At 38.3% G+C, this 19,601-nt stretch overlaps 1 protein-coding gene across 1 annotated transcript in view; it reads left to right on the top strand.

Moving 5' to 3' along the window:
• The window catches only part of GFRAL (GDNF family receptor alpha like), a 61,154-nt gene that overhangs the window by 28,129 nt on the left and 13,424 nt on the right, over window positions 1–19,601 (top strand). The window contains exon 6 of the mRNA XM_055121305.1: window positions 9,840–10,090. Coding sequence (XP_054977280.1) covers window positions 9,840–10,090 — 251 coding nt within the window. The remainder of the gene's footprint in view (window positions 1–9,839; window positions 10,091–19,601) is intronic.

Below are 19,601 nucleotides of genomic sequence, written 5' to 3'. Positions count from 1 at the left end.
CCATGTGGATGTTGCTGCTGCCACCATTATCCGTGCAGAAAGACGGGGTGGAGAGGAAAGATCCATCCCCGGGCAGCGTGGAGTTGTAGCCCATCTCACAGTCCCAGTGCATTACTATAAGAAGCTGCGCTGGATGCCAAAATGTGTTAGAAGGTCTCTGGAATCAAAGTCTTTAGGCCCAGAGGGTCCTAGGTCTATTTTTTTTAATCTCCAAATAATATTCACAGACTTCGGAGTATTTTGAGCAGAGATGCACATGGTCTGGTTCACTTGCTGAAACTTCTACTTTGACTTCTGGTTAAGGGTAAACTATACATTTGCAGGTAACTTCTCCTGGGAACTGTAAATCTAATCCAATACTTGGACTTCTCCTTTCCCCATCACTGTGGCCTCCATTTATATAATTTGTTGTGTATTCAGGGTGAATCTTTGTGTGTCTGTAAATGTGTATGTACCTGTTTATGAATGTGTATATAAAAAATTCTACAGGTATTTGTGCTTATGATAATAAGAGTAGGATGATGGCATAAAAATTTAGGATACTGAAAAAGTAGAATTTAATTATTTTGTAAAATAATATATAACTATGTGAAAAAGAGCTTTACCTAATAATATGTTTAGGGAATCATACTTATGAGAAAATTATTCATCATCTTAGCTATTTTCTCAGTGCCTTGTTAAATATTTTCTTACTTGATTTATAGAATATTCATTTAAAGACCAAAAAACCATGTAGTAGCTTAATATATTATAGCTTTCAGCAAGATTTGACACACTGGTTGTCCTGCTTTAAGACATTGGCAAATAGCTAAGAGATTTTAATAATAACAACTTCCTGAAGGGCTAGTTCTCAGAAAACTGATTTCTTTGAATCTTAAGTTTTTCATTCTTTATTTTTTGAGGGGTGGTGTTGGGCCATACCAGCAGTGCTCAGGGTTTACTTCTGACTTTGTATTCAAGTAGACCTTGGGGTCAAATCAGAGTGACAGATATTGAACCCGGACTAGCCACGTGCAAGGCAAGTGCCCTACCTATTATCTCTCCAATCCCTCACTCCGTTACTCTTAGCTATTCTAATTTTCAAGATGGTTCAGATCTTGCAAACCTATGTCACATTGCTTCCTTATAAGATATTCTATTAATTAAAGGGTAAAATTCTAAGCAAAATGCTGCAGTATTGGCAAAATATTTCAAGTTATCATAGAAGAGATACTTAAGCATATGTCACACAAATTTTATCAAGTTTTTAGCTCTTTATTTAAAAATAAATAATGTAATTAATGATAAAATGAATTAAGAATGGATATGTAATTCAAATATGGAACACTTACCCTGGATATATGAGGTTCTAGTTTTACTCCTTACTTGACTGAAATGCAAACGCGAAAGTTCAATAAGTTTGTAACTGTACCTCATGGTGATTCACTAATAAAAAAATTTAAAATAAATAAGTAAATAAATAAAAATACAACCCCCAAAAATAAATAAGTAAAATAAAATGCATTTTTTTTTTTGCTTTTTGGGTCACACCTGGCGATGCACAGTGGTTACTCCTGGCTCTGCACTCAGGAATTACTCCTGGCGGTGCTCAGGGGACCATATGAGATGCTGGGGATCAAACCCAGGTCGGCCGCATGCAAGGCAAACACCCTACCCACTGTGCTATCGCTCCAGCCCCTAAAATGCAATGTTTTTAACACACTTTAATATCCTAAAACATTTGAAATGAGTCTTAAACTCAATAACAAGAAATCATTTATTAAATTAGAAAAATATTGTAACTAAATGCTAAATGATTTTAATTTAAATAAAATAGCTATATTTATGGGATCAATTTCTAATATAACAAATAGAATATCTTGATGATCAGTATTAGTTGTCAAGAAGAACGGGTGAATCCTTTCATTTTCTCAAGCAAATTTTGCCTTGGGGAAAGTTTCCACTAAATTACCGTTAATAAAATTCTGATAAATGCAAACCATCACCAAATGCAGAAGAGGCAATAAATATACATGGAACAAAGCAGAGCAAAGATTTTAAAATACAACTCCTGAGGCCAACAAAGCGAGTACAGGGGTAAAGTTGCTCACCTTTGTAGCTCTGCAACCCAGTTCTGAATCCCAAATGCCCTGGAATGGGCCCACTCACCCCTGTGTCACTCCCGAGCACAGCTAAGAGACTCTGACACAGCATCTGAGATTCCTGTCCATGAGTGAAATACCTTCTGTATATTTCCATAATTGTATATCTTATTTGTGATAGCACAGCGGGTAGGGCGTTTGCCTTGCACGCAGCTGACCGGGGTTCGATTCCTCCGCCCCTCTCGAGAGCCTGGCAAGCTGCTGTGGCAGAACCTGGCAAGCTACCCGTGGCATATTCGATATGCCAAAAACAGTAACAACAAGTCTCACAATGGAGATGTCACTGGTGCCCGCTTGAGCAGATTGATGAACAACAGGATGACAGTGCTACAGTGCTACAGTTCTATGTCTTATTTGCATATATGCAGCTTTTTTTTAACCCATTTTGAACTGCTTTGCTATGTATAGTGTTAAGATATTAAATTAGTTTAATTCTTTTTATTTTTTTTCCCAAAATGGCTGTTGAACTTCTCATCACTGTTTAAAAAGACTTTTCTTGGGGCCGGAGCAATAGCACAGCGGGTAGGGCGTTTGCCTTGCACGCGGCCGACCCGGGTTCGATCCCCGGCATCCCATATGGTCCCCCAAGCACCGCCAGGAGTAATTCCTGAGTGCAAAGCCAGGAGTAACCCCTGAGCATCGCTGGGTGTGACCCAAAAAGCAAAAAAAAAAAAAAAAATTAAAAAAAAATGAAGAGACTTTTATTTCTGCATTGCATGGTCTTGGTTTTAGCTTATCATAAAATGTCCATATATATGTTTGTTTGTTTCGAGGGTCTCAGTTCTATTCTGTTGGTCCTGCACCTGGATTTTCCATAAAGATTGCTTTGATTATTATTGCTTTGTAATATAATTTGATGACTGGAAGCATGATATCTTCATTTTCTTCATTTTGTCTCAGGATTACATTGAGTATTCAGTTTATTTGTGGTTCTATTTTAATAATTTTAGATTTGTTCTCTACCTTAAAAATACCTTTGGAATTGTGAAGTGGAATTGTGTTCTTCATAACCAGCAACACTGTTTGAAATTTCTTCAGACTTTTTGGTGAATAATTCCTTTCCTTTTTACACTTCTTTTCTTATAAAAGGGACCGGCTTTTCAATGCTTAATTGAATTCTCCAGTTTTATTAAATTTCACTGTGGCAGCCCCTCTATAGAATAATAATACAAATTATTATTCAACCCTTCAGTTTGGTCTCTGGAGATGTATTGTTATCTTATAGACTTCCATCTTGATACTTCTTAAATGATTTCTTGTTTAAGAATTTTCAGGTGGCACTGCATTTTGAGTGCTCTAATTCACTTTTCTTTTTATGGCCAAGATGGAAAGGAAAGAAGACATATTTATTTAAGTGATGTAGAAAACACTTTAAGTGTGAAGGACAAAACTCAAGTAAAAGCACAAAGATTACTTACATTCTGGTCTTTAACTGTACTTGTTTATATGGCATTAGGCAAAAAAAAAACCCTGAGATTTTTCAGGTTTATAATGATCTCCCTTAGTGATGCAAAATTTGCTGTGGTATATATATTGACAATAACATCTTCATTTTTATTCACAGTGTAGCAGGACTTGCATTAATGATATGGTGAATATAGGACACAATAAATTTTATTCATAGCAAAGCAAGAGATCATCAGCAAATCAATAAAATGTTTTGGCTTTACAAAAACAGAATCAAAAAGAAGAAGGCAAAGCATTCCTCATCACTACTTCAGTGACTAAACCAGACTCTATTCTTGCAAGCAAATACAAACAAGTGGTCCATTCTCCACCTCAGGGTTAGTGTAATCTGAGGGTGCATATCTGTGGGGACAGGTGAGAGGGGTTCCTGTGCTCAGAAGGCCACCACTTGGCCCCACAGAATAATAATATTTAGTTGTGTTCTCAGGCTCTAGACTGTACACTATATAAAGGATGACAGTTTCACCATTTCTGCCCTCCCGGTCCAGATACTCATATAGAGGAACACCCATGCAGCCACAGAATCTATTCACTGATCCCCCTCTTCCATATATGGAAGCCAGTCACCAACCTTCAGACTAATACGCAGGTCTTGGGCAAACCAGGAAATTAACTGGTGAGGTTGCTCAGTGATTTTTGGGTCATTTGTTCTTATATTTTATATGAGTCTTTCCCTCTCTTGTTTTGTTTAGATACAAAAATGTTATGTATTTCTGAGTGTTTATACCTACCATGTTACTGTACAGATTTATTGTTTCTAGCAGTCTTTTTGTAGAGTCTTTAGGGCTTTATGTGTATAGTGTCATGTTACATACAAATAGTGATACTTTGAAATCTTCTTTTCCAGGAGTCCTTAGCATCTCTTTTTTTCTACAGCCAGGAGTCACTGTTATAATGAATAGTAGTGATGAGATGTAAACCTTGCCTTGTGCCGTAGCTCAGAAAGAAGTCTTAGTTTTTGCACTATTGCCTTTAATGGCTCCTGTAGACTGATGATAAGCTGTAATATGACTATATTAAATAAATTTCCTTCAATTCCCATTTTATTGAGTTTTTTTAAATCATGGATGGGGGTTGAATTCTGTCAAATTCTTTCCTGGAATCTACTGATATCATCTGATAGCTTAATATTTACTTGTTTTTATTAAGTACAATGTGTTGCTTGACCTGTGTATATTAAACCACCATTAAACCCCTGAGCTAAATCATACTTGATCAAGATATGTGATCTTTTTGGTGTATTGTTGGATTAATTTTGCTAGTATTTTGTTATGTATATTTGCATTTATATTCATCAGAGACATAGGTTCTAGTTTTCTTTTATAGTGATTTCTGTGTATTTTGGTATCAGGAAAATGTTTGCCTCAGAAAAACTGTTTGGAAATGTTCATGTTTCCTTCACTTTTGGGGAGAGCCTGAGAAGGGTTGGAATCAGGTCCTATTTAACCACTTGGAAGAACTCACTGGTAAACACATCTTTGCCTGGACTTTTGTTTTGGGGTTTGATTCTTCCGTCCCTCTCAGAGAGCCCAGCAAGATACCAAGAGTATTCTGCCCACATGGCAGAGTCTGGCAGGCTACCTGTGGCATATTAAATATGCAAAAAAACAGTAACAACAAGTCTCACAATGGAGATGTTACTGGTGCCCACTCAAGCAAATCAATGAACAATGGGACAACAGTGCAACAGTGATACAGTGAAGTAGTCAACTTAGTTAATAATTATTGGTATGTTTGGGTACACCTTTTCCTCTTGGTTCATCATGGGAAGGTTTGAAGAGCCCAAAAATTATCATTTCTTGTAGGTTTTCTGGGCTGGAGCGATAGCACAGTAGCCAGGGCATTTGCCTTACATTCGGCTGAATTGGGTTTGATTCCTCTGCCCCTCTCAGAGAGCCTGGCAAACTGCCGAGAGTATCTCGCCCCCACTGCAGAGCCTGGCAAGCTACCCGTGGTGTATCCAATATGCCAAAAACAGTAACAAGAAGTCTCACAACGGAGATGTTACTGTGTCCGCTTGAGCAAATCAATGAGCAACGGGATGACAGTGATGACAGTGATACAGTGATTGTGTAGGTTTTCCAGTTTCATGTTATGAAGTTTTCATAGTAATGACAGCTGATCCTTCCAGTTTCTATGGCAGCTACTGTGACTATCCCATTTCTTTTCTTTTCTTCTTTTTTTGGCGGGGGTCGGGGGTGGGTGGTCACACCCGGAAATGCTCAGGGCTAACTTCTGGCTCTGCACTTAAGAATCTCTCCTGGTGGTGCTCAGGGGATCATATGGGTGCTGGGAATCCAACCCGGGTTGGCTGCATGCAAGGAAAACACCCTACCCGCTATACTATGGCTCCAACCCTCCTTTCATTTCTTATGCAGCTTAATAGCCAGTTTTCACTCTTCTTTCTGAATCTAGCTAACAATTTTTTAAGTTTTTTGTTTATTTTTTCAATAATCCAGCTCTAAACTTTATTGATGTTTTGATTTTTTAATTCTCATTTCATTAATTTCTCCTCTAAGTTTTGTTATTTCCTACTTTCTGGCTTGAGTTTCCTTTGTTAGATTCTTTTTCTAGCTGTTTAAGCTGTACTATGTGGTTAATTATTTGGGCCCATAATGAATTTTTCTATTGTTTTGAAAATCACTCCTAATATCAGAATTTCTGTGTCCTATGTGTTCTGATAATTTGTGTGCTCGTGCTTGCTTGTTTTCAGGAAACTTTTGATTTATTTTCCTATTACCTCTTTGACACACTGGTTGTTCGGTAATAAGTTGTTTAATTTCCAAGTGTTTGGGTTTCCCCCGCATTTTTGTTTGTGATTAATTTTTAGTTGAAAAGCTTATGGTCTGAAAGGATAATTTATTTGACTTCTTGATTTTATGGAGATGTATATTTAAGATGTGTTTTGTGACCAGATGTGAAAGAATGCTCACAGTACACGAAAGAAGAATGTGGATTCAACTTTCAGGAGCTGAGGGATCCTGTGAAAGTCGTCTGTATCTTTGATTTCTTCCTATACAGCCAGTGTCTGTGTGAGATTTTGCTTGGTTGATCCACCCACAGGTGAGGAGAGTGTTAAACTTTCCTGCTGCTCTCGTGTTGATATTGATATCTTCCTTCAAGACTATTAGTGGATGTTTTAAATATGATGATGGTCCATCATTAGGTGAGTTCTTCTTGATGTACTGACCGTTTGATCACTAAGAAATGGCCATCCCTCTTCCTTGCAGTTTATGTAGTCTGATATAAGTATGGCCACCCTAGCCTTATTAAAGGGATTGTTTGGCTTTAAATTCTTTTCTGGTTTTTGACTGTAAGCCAGTGTTTACCCTGACTGTTCAGATGTGTCTCGTGTAAGGAGCAGAAAGCTGAGATCATTTCTTAAAATCTATCCTACCACTCTGTCTCTTAGTTGGTGAGTGCAAGCCATTAACATTGAGTGAGATTATGGATGTGAAGAAATTGATTTCCATCAATTTTTAGTATTCCACACATGTTTGTACAGTTTGCATGTCTTTTATTGAAGATATTTTATGCTTTCTTGCTAAACTAGTCTCAAGGCTGTGCCATTCCTAAACTATTGCTTGTCCGTGAATTTTTTTTTTATCATTCTTTAACATCTGAATGATAGCCTTGTTGAATAGAGTATTCTTGGTAAATTGTTCATTACTTTATCTTTTTCTCTCTCTTCCTTCCTTCCTTCCTTCCTTCCTTCCTTCCTTCCTTCCTTCCTTCCTTCCTTCCTTCCTTCCTTCCTTCCTTCCTTCCTTCCTTCCTTTCTATTTCACCATTCTCTTGTGGCCTATTGAATTTTACTTGTTAGATCTACTGTGAATCTTAAAATGCTTTCAATATTCTCTTTGGCTTCTGTCCTTCTGATTACAGTATGTCATGGAATTTTTTGGCTGGGACCATTCTGACCTCTTGAATTTGGGTGCATGCATCCCTCAACTCTGGGAAATTACATTATTATTTAGATCCCAGTCATTGACGATTTTTGAATTGTTCCCTTAAATTTATTCCTGGTGTAGTATTTTTAATTTAATTTTAAACTTTTTCATCTTCTATTTTTTATATAGGCTTCCTGCATCTCACTTTGACACTCATGAATATTTTCTTCATCTGTTGTTATTATGTTACTAAAACTTTCCACTAAGGATTTGGTTTTTTTTTTAAAAACCATACTCTTAAATTCTATCACTTCTGTTTGTAGTTTTCACATCACTTCTGATTATATTTATTTTATTCATACACTTAAATTCTATCACATTGGATTATAGTTTTCCTAAAGAGTTCCACTATGGTTTTTGTTTGTTTATTCTTTACCTACCATACTCCTAAACTCTATCACTTCTGATTGTGATTTTCACATTTCTGCTCTCATTTTTTTCCTCATGTTTTATTGCTTGTACATTTTTTCTTTGAGCTTATTAAAATCTTCATCACAGTGTCTTGACAGTCAATTTCTGAGAAGTTATGCTGCTGGGTGATACTGACGGAAGCTTCCAGTTATTATCTCCACTCCATTTGTTGACCTTGGTGGGCTTTTGTGTGGCTTCCTCATCTCTTTGCTGTGTTTTTCCCTGAGAGAGCTCTGAAGGATTAGGCTGTATTGAACTTTGCTTTCCCTGTGGGTTCTCTCCCAGTGACTTTCTTTGCTGCTTTTACTTCTTGATTGGGAAGCCCTGTGTGGATCATGGAGCTACTTTCAATGCATTTGTAGTCCTCCATTTCTCTGGCTACAGTTTAAGACTCGATTATTTCTTTTTTTTTTCCTTTTTGGGTCACACCTGGTGATGCACAGGAGTTACTCCTGGCTTTGCACTCAGAAATTACTCCTGGCGGTGCTCTGGAGACCATATGGGATGGGTCAGCTGGGAATCGAACCTGGGTCGGCTGCATGCAAGGCAAACACCCTAACCGCTGTGCTATTGCTCCAGCCCCAAGACTCGATCATTTCTAACCACCACTGCTGCCTTGTGAGGAAATGTATGTGGGAGAAGTGTATGGAACTGGAAAAAGGGTATTAATTGCATGGTGTTTGGCAGCAACCAGATCTGTAGGTTTAGAGTAAGAGACAGAAGTCTGTAGGTGTGAGGTGTGAAGACTAGAGTTTCTGGTTCAAGGAATGGCGAGCATGGGGTTGAAGTGGGATGAAGGGTCTAAACAGCGGGCCCAATAGGGCTTGTTAAGTTGTGGGGGATGTCAGGCCACTGCGAAGCTGGGAGGCAGGTGTGAGACCTAGATGCAGAGTGATAGATGACCAGTCCCGTGGGCCAGTGGAGAACAAGGCAAAAGGGACCCCTTCTCACCTGAAAGCCAGGAGTGTAGGGTGGACACAGGGGCTTGAAGATGTGAGAAGGGGAGCAGGGAAAGGTGAGGGGTGGCCTTCTAAGCTGCAGTGTGGTGGGTGGGAGGACTTCATTATCCAGGCTAGCATAAAGTTCAAATAAGTACTCAAAAAAATTATGAATTGATGTGGTCCTAATGGACACTCTTAGCCACTAACCAAACTCTTACTGCTTTGTACTAAATTAGTTTTAAATGCCAGAGAACCTAAAAGTGTTTATAATTCTAATTAGTCTGCTTGGAAATGTCATGGAACAATCCCACATCTTTCACAATCAGAAAAAACTGACTCAGAAGGTCTAGAAACTTATTTAAATCTCCTGAAATAAAAAAGTGTCTAAATGCGACCCTCAAAGCCATGTTTTCTTTTAAAAACATTTCTAATAAATCTCCAAGTAGTTAAAAATGTAAACCATCATCTGTGAAATAAAACATGGAAGCAAAGAAATTTCCTTCAGTTCCAGGCCCCCTGTCTGCATCTCACTTGCCTGTCTCTGTGGGGCTTTGCCTCTTCCATTCTAGAGAAGCCCGTGTTCCTTTCACTCCACTCACATCTTTCCAAACAGATTTCATTCAATAAAAACTATCTCGTTTCATCAAACAAGGAAAAAGTTTAGAATTTATCCAGTTATCCTAAATTTAGCCTCTCCTTCATTGTCACCAAAAGAAAATAATCTACAAAATTGTGCTCTCACTTTTTCTTTTACACCTTCTATTAGAATGTTTGGATGATCGAATGAACAGACTTGATTTTCATTTTCAACTATGTACTGGCATCCCTGAGATATTTGCTTACCATAGTCTTTCATTTGGTAAGACAGCCACATGTTAATGTGAAATAATGTTTTTGAAAGACTAATTCTATATCCTGTCATTTTCTAGGCAGCGCTATAGAGTATTTCAGTCAAAGTGCTGGCAGAATGTGACTAGACAGTGTCAGGAAGATGATATCTGTATCAGTACCTTAAGCAAACAAGATCTCACCTGCTCAGGAAGTGACGACTGCAAAGCTGCTTTTATTGGAACCCTTGGGACAGTCCTTCAAGTGCAATGCACCTGTAGAACCATTACTCAAAGTGAAGAATCCACGTGCAAGATTTTCCAGCATATGCTTCATAGAAGATCATGTTTCAGTAAGTAAAAAAAAAATTCTTATGTTTGACATTTAATCTTAAAATTTTTTCTCTGATATCATTTTTTTGCTTCTGCTATTTTATTTACCAGCTAGTGGATCTGTTTTTAATTCATAATTTGTAGCACATTTCTAGTTTTCATTTGTTGATTTTAATGTCAAAAGTAGCAAATGCTTATCTTACCAGGTAAATGAATATATTAGGTACCTATTGCATTTGACAAACCATCCCAAATCATAGTGACTTGAATAAACATTTCTGTTGTCATAGTTCTGATTAACTCAGTTGAGTGATTCATAAGATGCTTTTCCCAGAGACACTCACTAGACACTAGAGAACTACAGTTCTCTAGTGTATCAACTGATCCTGGTGGCCTAGTATGGTAGCGTAGGGAGATCTTTGCCAGTAGGGCACTTCTCTTCCTTATGACCTCTTCTTAGCAGTAGATCCTGGGACTTTCCTAGTATGTTAATAGCATTCCTTGTGGCTAAGCCCCAATGTACACATAGTTCCTCAAGTGTGTGCTGACACATTTGCTAATATCCTGTTGGACAAAGAAAGCCACATGACCATATTCCACACAGCGGAACACTGCAAGAGTGAACTCTACAAGCATTCGAATCTTCCAGGTGGGATTTGTGAGCATCTTAGGGTAACAGCCTGTGGAGGCCCAGACTTTTTACTATTTACTTCTTGACATAGTTTCACTTTTCTTCACTTACCCAGTAAGCCTAAACTTTATGAAGTTTTCTCCCCCTCACACTACTTGCTAACAAGTAGAAATTTTAAGTGACAGGTTTATAGAATTCGAGGAAATTTAAAGGCCTCCATCACAGTTCTTTAGTATTTGAATTAATAGTAAAAGTTTCAAAAGAAAACAGGACTAAATTCTTACATCTGGGTAGTTCTAATAAGCCTACCCATTGCCACATATACTTGGAACATAGTAAAATGACATTTTTGATGAACTCTCTAACCCTTGATTCATGACTTCTTATGTGATTCCAGTATGCTCATGAATTATCAAAATTGTCCATTAATACAGCATAGCTGCCAAACTTCCTAGGCTGTTTTCACTTTATTTGAAAGGGGCAGAAGGGAATTGAACCGATCAGATAGTTAGGGAAAATATTTGATTTGTCACATTGTGTGATTGAGCAGCATTGGCTTTCGACTTTTACTTTAGTTCTTTACATAGAATATTTGTTCTAAGATTATTCTATATTCTATTACTTTTTTCAGTAGTGACTACAACTATTGAATTGTTTTATAACTAACTAGTGTGGCACTCTGCAGCTTAAAAATCACTTACTTAAAGGACAAATTTGTTGCGAGGTGGGGGGCAGAGCAAGAGTACAGCAGGTAGGGCATTTGTCTTGAACACGGCCAATCAGGATTCGATCCCCGGTATCCTATTTGGTCCCTGAGAACCATCAAGAGTAATTTCTGAGTGCAGAGACAGAAGTAACCCCTGAGCTATCACCTGGTGTGACACACACACACAAAAGCACAAATCTGTCTGGAAATAATCAATTTTAATTTATGCAAGTCAGGGTGTTAATATTGAAAATAAGCATAGAGTAGCCACCAATTGTTGAAAAAAATTTGGTCACATTTCTCATCCAATCTTGACAATTGTATGAGATGTATACTTTTATTTTCTGCTTGCACATGAGGAATAGAAAACGTAAAGAGAAAGTGGCTTTGTTTTGGACTCCACAAGTTCAGGTGTGGCAAACTCAGCATCCAGCTGACGTGGAATCTTCTTGCCTGAAAGCCAGTCTAGACCACTGACTGACGTGCCTCAAAACCTTCTCAGCAGAACTTCTTAGTTATCACCTCTAAAGTACCCTTTGAAAACATGCTGTGTGTAAAAACACACACACACAAAAAAGAAAGGGGCGAGGAGCACCTCACCGCACTGCGCCGGGCACTGGGCACAGGGCAGCGGCGCTGACTCTCCCGCCACCCGCGTTCGGTAGTCTCTAGCCACTTCCCCCACCCCGGGGAAGTTGATGGCGATGACAAGGCATTGCGAAGGAAGGAATGGAGGCAAGATGGTTGGTCTCAATCACAGTTTATTCCAATCTCTCTATACACTCCCCTCTCTCTCTCTGCTTCTCCCCCAACTCCCTTATACAGCCACTTTAAATCCCCCCCAGCCCCCCCCCCTGCATGCCAGGGCTTATGCATAGGTGTGGTTACAATCAACAGGGGGTAAAGTTCTATCCCTTAGGCGATGCTTTCACTGGGACAGAATCTATTTCAGCAGGACATCCGCCCAGGAGCTGAATCCCATGGGTGTATTTCTCCTCTCTTTGTCCAACATATAAGTATTCATATTATAAATCATTTTGTATGGACATAGCAAGAGATGCATTGAGCTTATAGAATTGCTTTCCTGGGGTCACCTCGATCTCAGACTACAGTGCTCAGGCCAGATTAGTCTTTCCTAGCCCTAGCAGGGTCCTTGCTTTTGGATCATGACATGACATGCCCATGACCAAGCTCTTAACATATAGTTAAGTATTAGGCGCTTTGGCCAGGCCCATCTCGATGCCAAGGTAGCACATAACTCACCGCTTGCCCTGGGTCCGTCTCGTCCCTCGTCAGGACCCTGCTTTTAGGGGTGCTAGGAAGTAAGGGCAGCTGAGGCTTAAGTTGAGAAAGCAGATGCCCGGGAGTGAATAATATTTGAAGCCAATTAAATCCCATGTTACCAAAGCATATTAATAAATGTCTTTCTTTGTCCATACAAAAAGGATATTGTTTTAAAGTAAATTATTCAAAAGACATAAGAGAGGACAAAGACAATATTAACTTACAATACAAGTTCACTGTCCTAGCAAGGTCTGACCTTACAAATTAACAGAGTTTGATTAGAGGAAGAGCAGATAAACAGGTAGAAGTGGTTACAGATAAACAAAGGAATGGGAGTGACTCAGGAGCACTTTGATGGACGTGACTGATATACCTAAGCTCCTAGTGGCAAGGGGAGCAGGACATATCAATGTAGTCTAGAATTGTTTAGAGATTGTTACCAGATAAGCCCAAACTCTGTGGCAAGGGAGAAAGGACAAACCAATGATATCCAACAATGCTGAAAATCCCATTTCTATTTTGATATGGAAGACTAGACTAAGGCCAGTGAATATTCTAACAGTCTGTGTATTCAGCTCCCCACTTCAAATATCAACTACCCAGATTTGCCTCTGGGTGGACTCAAGTTCATTTTCCCTTATACCTTGCACTCCCACTGCAAACTTTACCTTTCATATCTTGCATCTCAGTGTAAAGTTAGAACTGGTTGATGGATGAAATACTCGAAAAAGGGATAGATTTGTTAAGAGACAAAAAACAACCAAACACAGCAATGGAAATCATGAAAGAATTGGTAAAGTTTTCCAGTTGCTGGAAGGATTTGATCTGCACCTGTGAACAGATGACAAACTGATAGAATTGCCCTTGTCATCCTGCTGAATGTCATGTTTTGAAAATACCAGTTCTTCCAAAAGAGCTTTGGAAATATCCTTGTTTGGTCCTCAAATATTCTGCTTCTCTTAAAAACTGAGCAATGTTATATTTATTTCATTTGAAATGCAATAGAATTATAACATTGTATTATAACTTATAGGTATTATAATATTAAACTATATTCATATAAGCTTCAACTATGTGTCATTGAAAAATCAGTATGTTCAACATTAAGTTCAACATGAGAATTTCTTTTTTGAAAATTTTTTAAATTTTATTGAATTACCGTGAGATAGTTATAAGCTTTCATGTTTGGGTTACAATCTCACAATGGTCAAACACCCATCCCTCCACCAGTGCACATTCCCCCACCACCAAAATCCTCGGTATACCCCCCCTTTCCCACCCTCCCCCTGCCTATATGGCAGACAATATTCCCCATACTCTATCTCTACTTTTGGGCATTATGGCTTGCAGCACAGACACTGAGAGGTCATGATGCTTGGTCCATTATCTACTTTCGGCATGCATCTCCCATCCCAACTGGTTCCTCCAGCCATCATTTTCTTAGTGATCCCTTCTCTATTCCATCTGCCTTCTCCCCTCTGCTCATGAAGCAGTCTTCCAGCTATGGGGCAATCCTCCTGGACCTTGTATCTACTGTCCTTGGGTGTCAGCCTCATGTGATGTTATTCTATACTCCACAAATGAGTGCAGTCCTTCTATGACTGTCCCACTCTTTCTGACTCATTTCACTTAGCATGATACTCTCCATGTTTATCCATTTATAAGCAAATTTTATTTCTTCATCTCTCCTAACAGCTGCATAGTATTCCATTGTGTAGAAGTACCAAAGTTTCTTTAACCAGTCATCTGTTTTGGACACTTGGGGTGTTTCCGTATTTTGGCTATTGTGAACAGTGCTGAAATTAATATATAGGTACAGATGTCATTTCTACTGTGCTTTTTTGCATCCTCGGGATATATTCCCAAAAGTAGTATTGTGGGGTTATATGGAAGCTCAATTTCTAGTTTTTGAAGGACCATCCATATTGTTTTCCAGAAAGGTTGGACCAATCAGCATTCCCACCAACAGTGAAGGAGTGTCCCTTTTTCCCTACATCCACATCAGCACTGGTGGCTCTTGTTCTTTTAAATGTGTGCCAGTCTCTGTGGCGTGAGATGATATCTCATTGTTGTTTTGATGTGGAGCATTTTTTCGTGTGCCATTTGACCATTTTTATTTCTTTTTTGAGGAAACTTCTGTTCATTTCTTCACCCCATCTTTTGATGGGGTTGGAGGTTTTTTCTTATACAATTCTACTAGTGTCTTATATATCCTTGATATTAATCCCTTATCAGATGGGTATTGGGGAAATATTCTTTCCCATTCTGTGGGCTCTTTCTGTATTTTGATGATTATTTCTTTTGAAGTGCAGAAGCTTCTTAGTTTGATGTAGTCCCATTTGTTTATGTTTGCTTCCACTTACATGGTCAGTGCTGTTTCATCCTTAAAGATGCTTTAAGCTTCAATGTCATGAAGAGTTCTGCCTACAGTTTCTTCTATGAACCTTATAGATTCATGTCTGATATTGAAGTCATTAATCCACTTTGCCAGGTCTTTAATGTTCCTGGCATTAGACGGAGGTCAGAGTTAATTTTTTTGCAGGTAGCTATCCAGTTTTCCTAGCACCACTTGTTGAAGAGGCTTTCCTTCTTCCACTTTGCATTTCTTGCTCCTTTGTCAAAGATTAAGTGGCCATCTATTTGGGGATCTGTGACAGGATATTCAACTCTGATCCATCGGTCTGCAGGTCTGTTTCTAGTCCAATACCATGCTGTTTTAATTACTATTGCTTTGTAGTAGAGTTTGAATTTGGGGAAGGTGATGCCGCCCATCTTCTTTTTTCCAAGGATTGCTTTATCTATTCGTGGGGGTTTATTGTTCCATATAAATTTCAGGAGTATTTTGTCTATTTCTTTGAAAACTGTCATGGGTATCCTGATAGGGACTGCATTAAAATTGTATAGTGCTTTGGTCAGTATTGCTATTTTGATAATGCTAATTCTTTCTATCCATGAGTAGGGGATGTGTCTACATTTCCTAGTGTCCTCCTTTATTTCTTGAAGTAGTGTTTTGTAATTTTCCCTGTATAGGTCCTTCACCTCTTTCATTAAGCTGATTCCAAGGTACCTGATTTTCTAAGGTACTGTTGTGAATGGGATTGTTTTTTTAATGTCTCTTTCTTCTCTTTCATTATTTGTATATAAGAAAGGCATGAACATTTGGGTGTTGATTGTGTAGCCTGCCCCACTTTTCTATATCGACTTATGGTTTCTAGGAGCTTTTCTGTAGAGTCTTTAAGGTTTTCCAAGTATAGTACCATATCCTCTGCAAATAGTGATAACTTGACCTCCTCCTTTCCTATCTGTATGCCCTTGATATCTTTTTTTTGTCTAACTGCTATGGCCAGGACTTAGGGTACTATACTAAATAGGAGTGTCAAAAGCGGGCAACTTTGCCTTCAACATGAGAATTTTGATTCTTAGGCTGGATCAATAGTATAGTGGGTAGGGGGGATTACCTTGTAAGCCCCATTGCTGATGTCACCTCTGGTCCCCTGAGCCCCACCAAGATTAATCCTTGAGTATTGAGTCAGGTGATAGCACTGAGCAACACGGGGTTTGGCCCTTAAACAAATAAACAAGAAAAGTCTGTTTTAACCTTCAATATACTTCTACCATTTTGTTTTGGTGCCAGAACCAGCAGTGCTCAGGTCTTATTCTTGGCTCTGTGCTCAGAGATCTCTCCTGGTGGTGACCAGAGTTTTTATGTGGTTACTGGTACCAAATGTGTGTCCTGGCTTGGTTCTTCTTCTGGCCATGTGCAAGCCAAGCACCTTGCCTGCTTTAGTGTCTTGTCAGACCGACTCTTGTCAGTTTTATCACAATTTATCTATCCAGTAATGAGGGACTGGTCTTCTAATCCAAAAGTTTGTTTTTGTTGCTTTCTGTATGCTACATTTGACTGAAATCATGGTCTTTCTCCATGCGGCTTACCTCACTCAGCGTAATGAAAGCCAGGACTTCATTTTGTTGCTGTTGTATGTGTGTGTTTTATTATTTTATCATTGCCTTTCTGACTTTATATTTCTTCAATCTGAACATGTTGTTGGATGATGTGCAAATATTGTCACTGATTATTTAGGATGTCTGTTCATCTGAATATATTTTGTCTGGAAAGAAACTTTTAAACTTGATGTATTCCCACTTCTTAATTTTTGCTTTTGTTTCCTTTGCCTTTGGAGTTTAGTATCCAAATACATATTTGATATTGTTATTAAAATTATATTATCTATGTGGGCTCCTTTGTATTTTATATTTTCTGGCCTTATGTTCAAGTCTTTAATCCATGTTGAGTTTTCGTTTGGTTGGTTGTTTTGGGGACTGGGTATGGCCCAGAGATTTATTCTTAGCTTTTGCTCAAGGATAACTACAGTAAAACTTTGGAGAACTCTTGAGACCCAGTCCCAGCCTTCAACATGCAAAGCCTGCATTCAGCCTATTGAGCTGAATCAGAAGTCCCTGAATTTTATATGTGTATCATGTTATATCAGCATTTTTCAACATTGGCATATGGTGGGTTATAAATAAGCAGGGGCCACTTGGCAGAATGGGGCGGCGGTCATCGTTCTTCTGATCACCAACATCAGAAGGGGGCCGTGTGTGAAAATATGTAAAATAGTTCTAGATTCATTCTTTTGCATGTGGCCATACAGTTTGCCTAAAACCTTTTACTGGGAGAGTATTCCCTTGTTCCATGGTGTTCTCCTGCCTTTGTTGTAAATTATTTGTGTGGTTCTATTTCTGTTCCTGTGATCTCTGTGTCTGTTTTCATTCTAAAATCATCATGTTTTAATTACTGGCACATTGAAGTCTGGAGAATGATAGATCCATTTGCATTTCCCCCTCCTAAGGAATGATTTCACTCTAAGATCTTTGATAGAAATGTTATTGAATCTGAATGTTACTGTAGATACTATAACCATATTAACCGTGCTAATTCTTCAAAACCATGAACACTGAACATATTTCCACTTCTTTTGTCTTTAGTTGCTTTTAACAATATACTATATTTTTCCATATATATATATATATATCTTTTACTTTGGTTAAATTCATTCCAAGATATTTTGTAGCTTGTCAATTTACTGTATTATTACTTCTGAACAATTAATCCACATTTGAAATTTGTTTGCCTCTTTATAATTATCTTGTTCAGACCAACTGTTCATAAAGCCAATTTTTAAATTGTTAAAAGTTAAAAATTTGTTAGTATGTTCATAGCAGTGTGAGTATGATTACTTTATATTGGAAATGCGGGCTGGAGCAATAGCACAGTGAAGAGGGCATTTGCCTTGCATGCAGCCAACCTGAGTTCAATCTTCGGCATCCCATACAGTCCCCCAGCACCACCAGGAGTGATCCCTGAGTACAGAGATGGAATAACCCCTGAGCAACTCCGGGTGTGACCCCAAAAGCAAAAGAAAAAACCCCAACTATATCAACAGTGCTTCTCCCAGCCCCACTCTGCCTTGGACAGTGTGTTAGTCCTGATGCCCCTCGTCTAAAGACCCCTCTCTGTTCCTCAGATTCCTGTTCTGTTGGCACATTCTCAGAGCTGATTTCTGTTGAGGACTTTTTTTAATCACTTACTTTATTTCTTCATATCCCATACAAAAGTGTGGATTATTGTCATTTTTCCTTCCAAATCACTTTGCTTAGCAAGATACTCTCCAACTTCATCTGTTGTATGATTTCTTCTTATCTCAGTTAGTGGTTAGTGCTCTTTTGTGTACATAAACCACAGTTTCCTATGCATCTATTTATTGTTGGGCACTTGAATTGTTTGCAGGCCTAGACTACTGTAAATAATGTTATGATCAAGGATATATGTGTATAAACACTTATGGACATTTTAATTGTCCAATAATTAAAATAATTCATTAATTAAAAATATATACAAGGACCTCCAATTAATTAATAATCATTCTCCTTCCTTCACAACAAATTTCCCAATGCTGATGTTCAATACATTCTTTCTTTTTCGTTCTGGTCCACCCCCCTCCAGTATGATTATATTCTTCTCTGGTGTGTAATTTTCCCACAAATTTCCAGCCAAATTTATGTCAAACATTCTAGATGCCTTTGTCTTAATGGAGTCTTAAGTCACCCCATACAGTGCCAAGGATCAAAGTGGGGTCAGCTGTGTGCAAGGCGAGCACTTTATCCCTGTAGTACAGGGATACTGTAGTGCTGTGGTACAGATGGATACTCTCAGCCTCTTCAGGAGCTTTAAACAGTGGGGTTTTATTCTTTCATAGCCTCAATTCCAATCAGCACTGTTCATGGTCATTTAGAATATCTTCTATTTTACCTTAGAATAGGACTTTAACTCAGCTCTTTACTCAACTGGAGAATAGTAAAAGAATACAGAATGTCACACAGTAACTGAGAAGCACGTTATTATTTTGTTGTGAAAATTGAGCATCCACCATACCTACATTCCATGGCTCATCAAAAATCTCATGGCCAAATCTGCCCAGAGAGACTAGAATCTATTGTCTCAATTTGATCAGAAGAAAAGGCAAACATTTTTCTATTTATTTTTGAGATTGTAATTCTCTATAATAACATGAATGTTTCTAAGTTTTTTATGTCACCATATCATACCCATCACTAAAATGCAAATATTCCTTTACCTTTGTACATAAGACCCTTCTCTTCCACCGCGCCCCAACCCACTTTCTATCATTAGAGTCTGAGTGTTCATTTTCATTATACATTATCTGTTCTCTTGCTTTGTTTGTACAATATATGAGGGCATCATTAGTTTTTTTCTCTATCCGTCTTAATTTGCTTAACCTGATATTTATGCATGTTGTAGCAAATTACAAGATTTCACCTTTCTTACATATCAGTGGTATTCCATTGTGTGTGTATATATATATATACATATATATGTCACAACTTCTTT

This window comes from Sorex araneus, chromosome X (assembly GCF_027595985.1).
Source record: "Sorex araneus isolate mSorAra2 chromosome X, mSorAra2.pri, whole genome shotgun sequence".
NCBI lineage: Eukaryota > Metazoa > Chordata > Mammalia > Eulipotyphla > Soricidae > Sorex > Sorex araneus.
The sequence above is the reverse complement of the archived record's forward strand: the minus strand, read 5'-3'. Positions and strand labels throughout refer to the sequence as shown.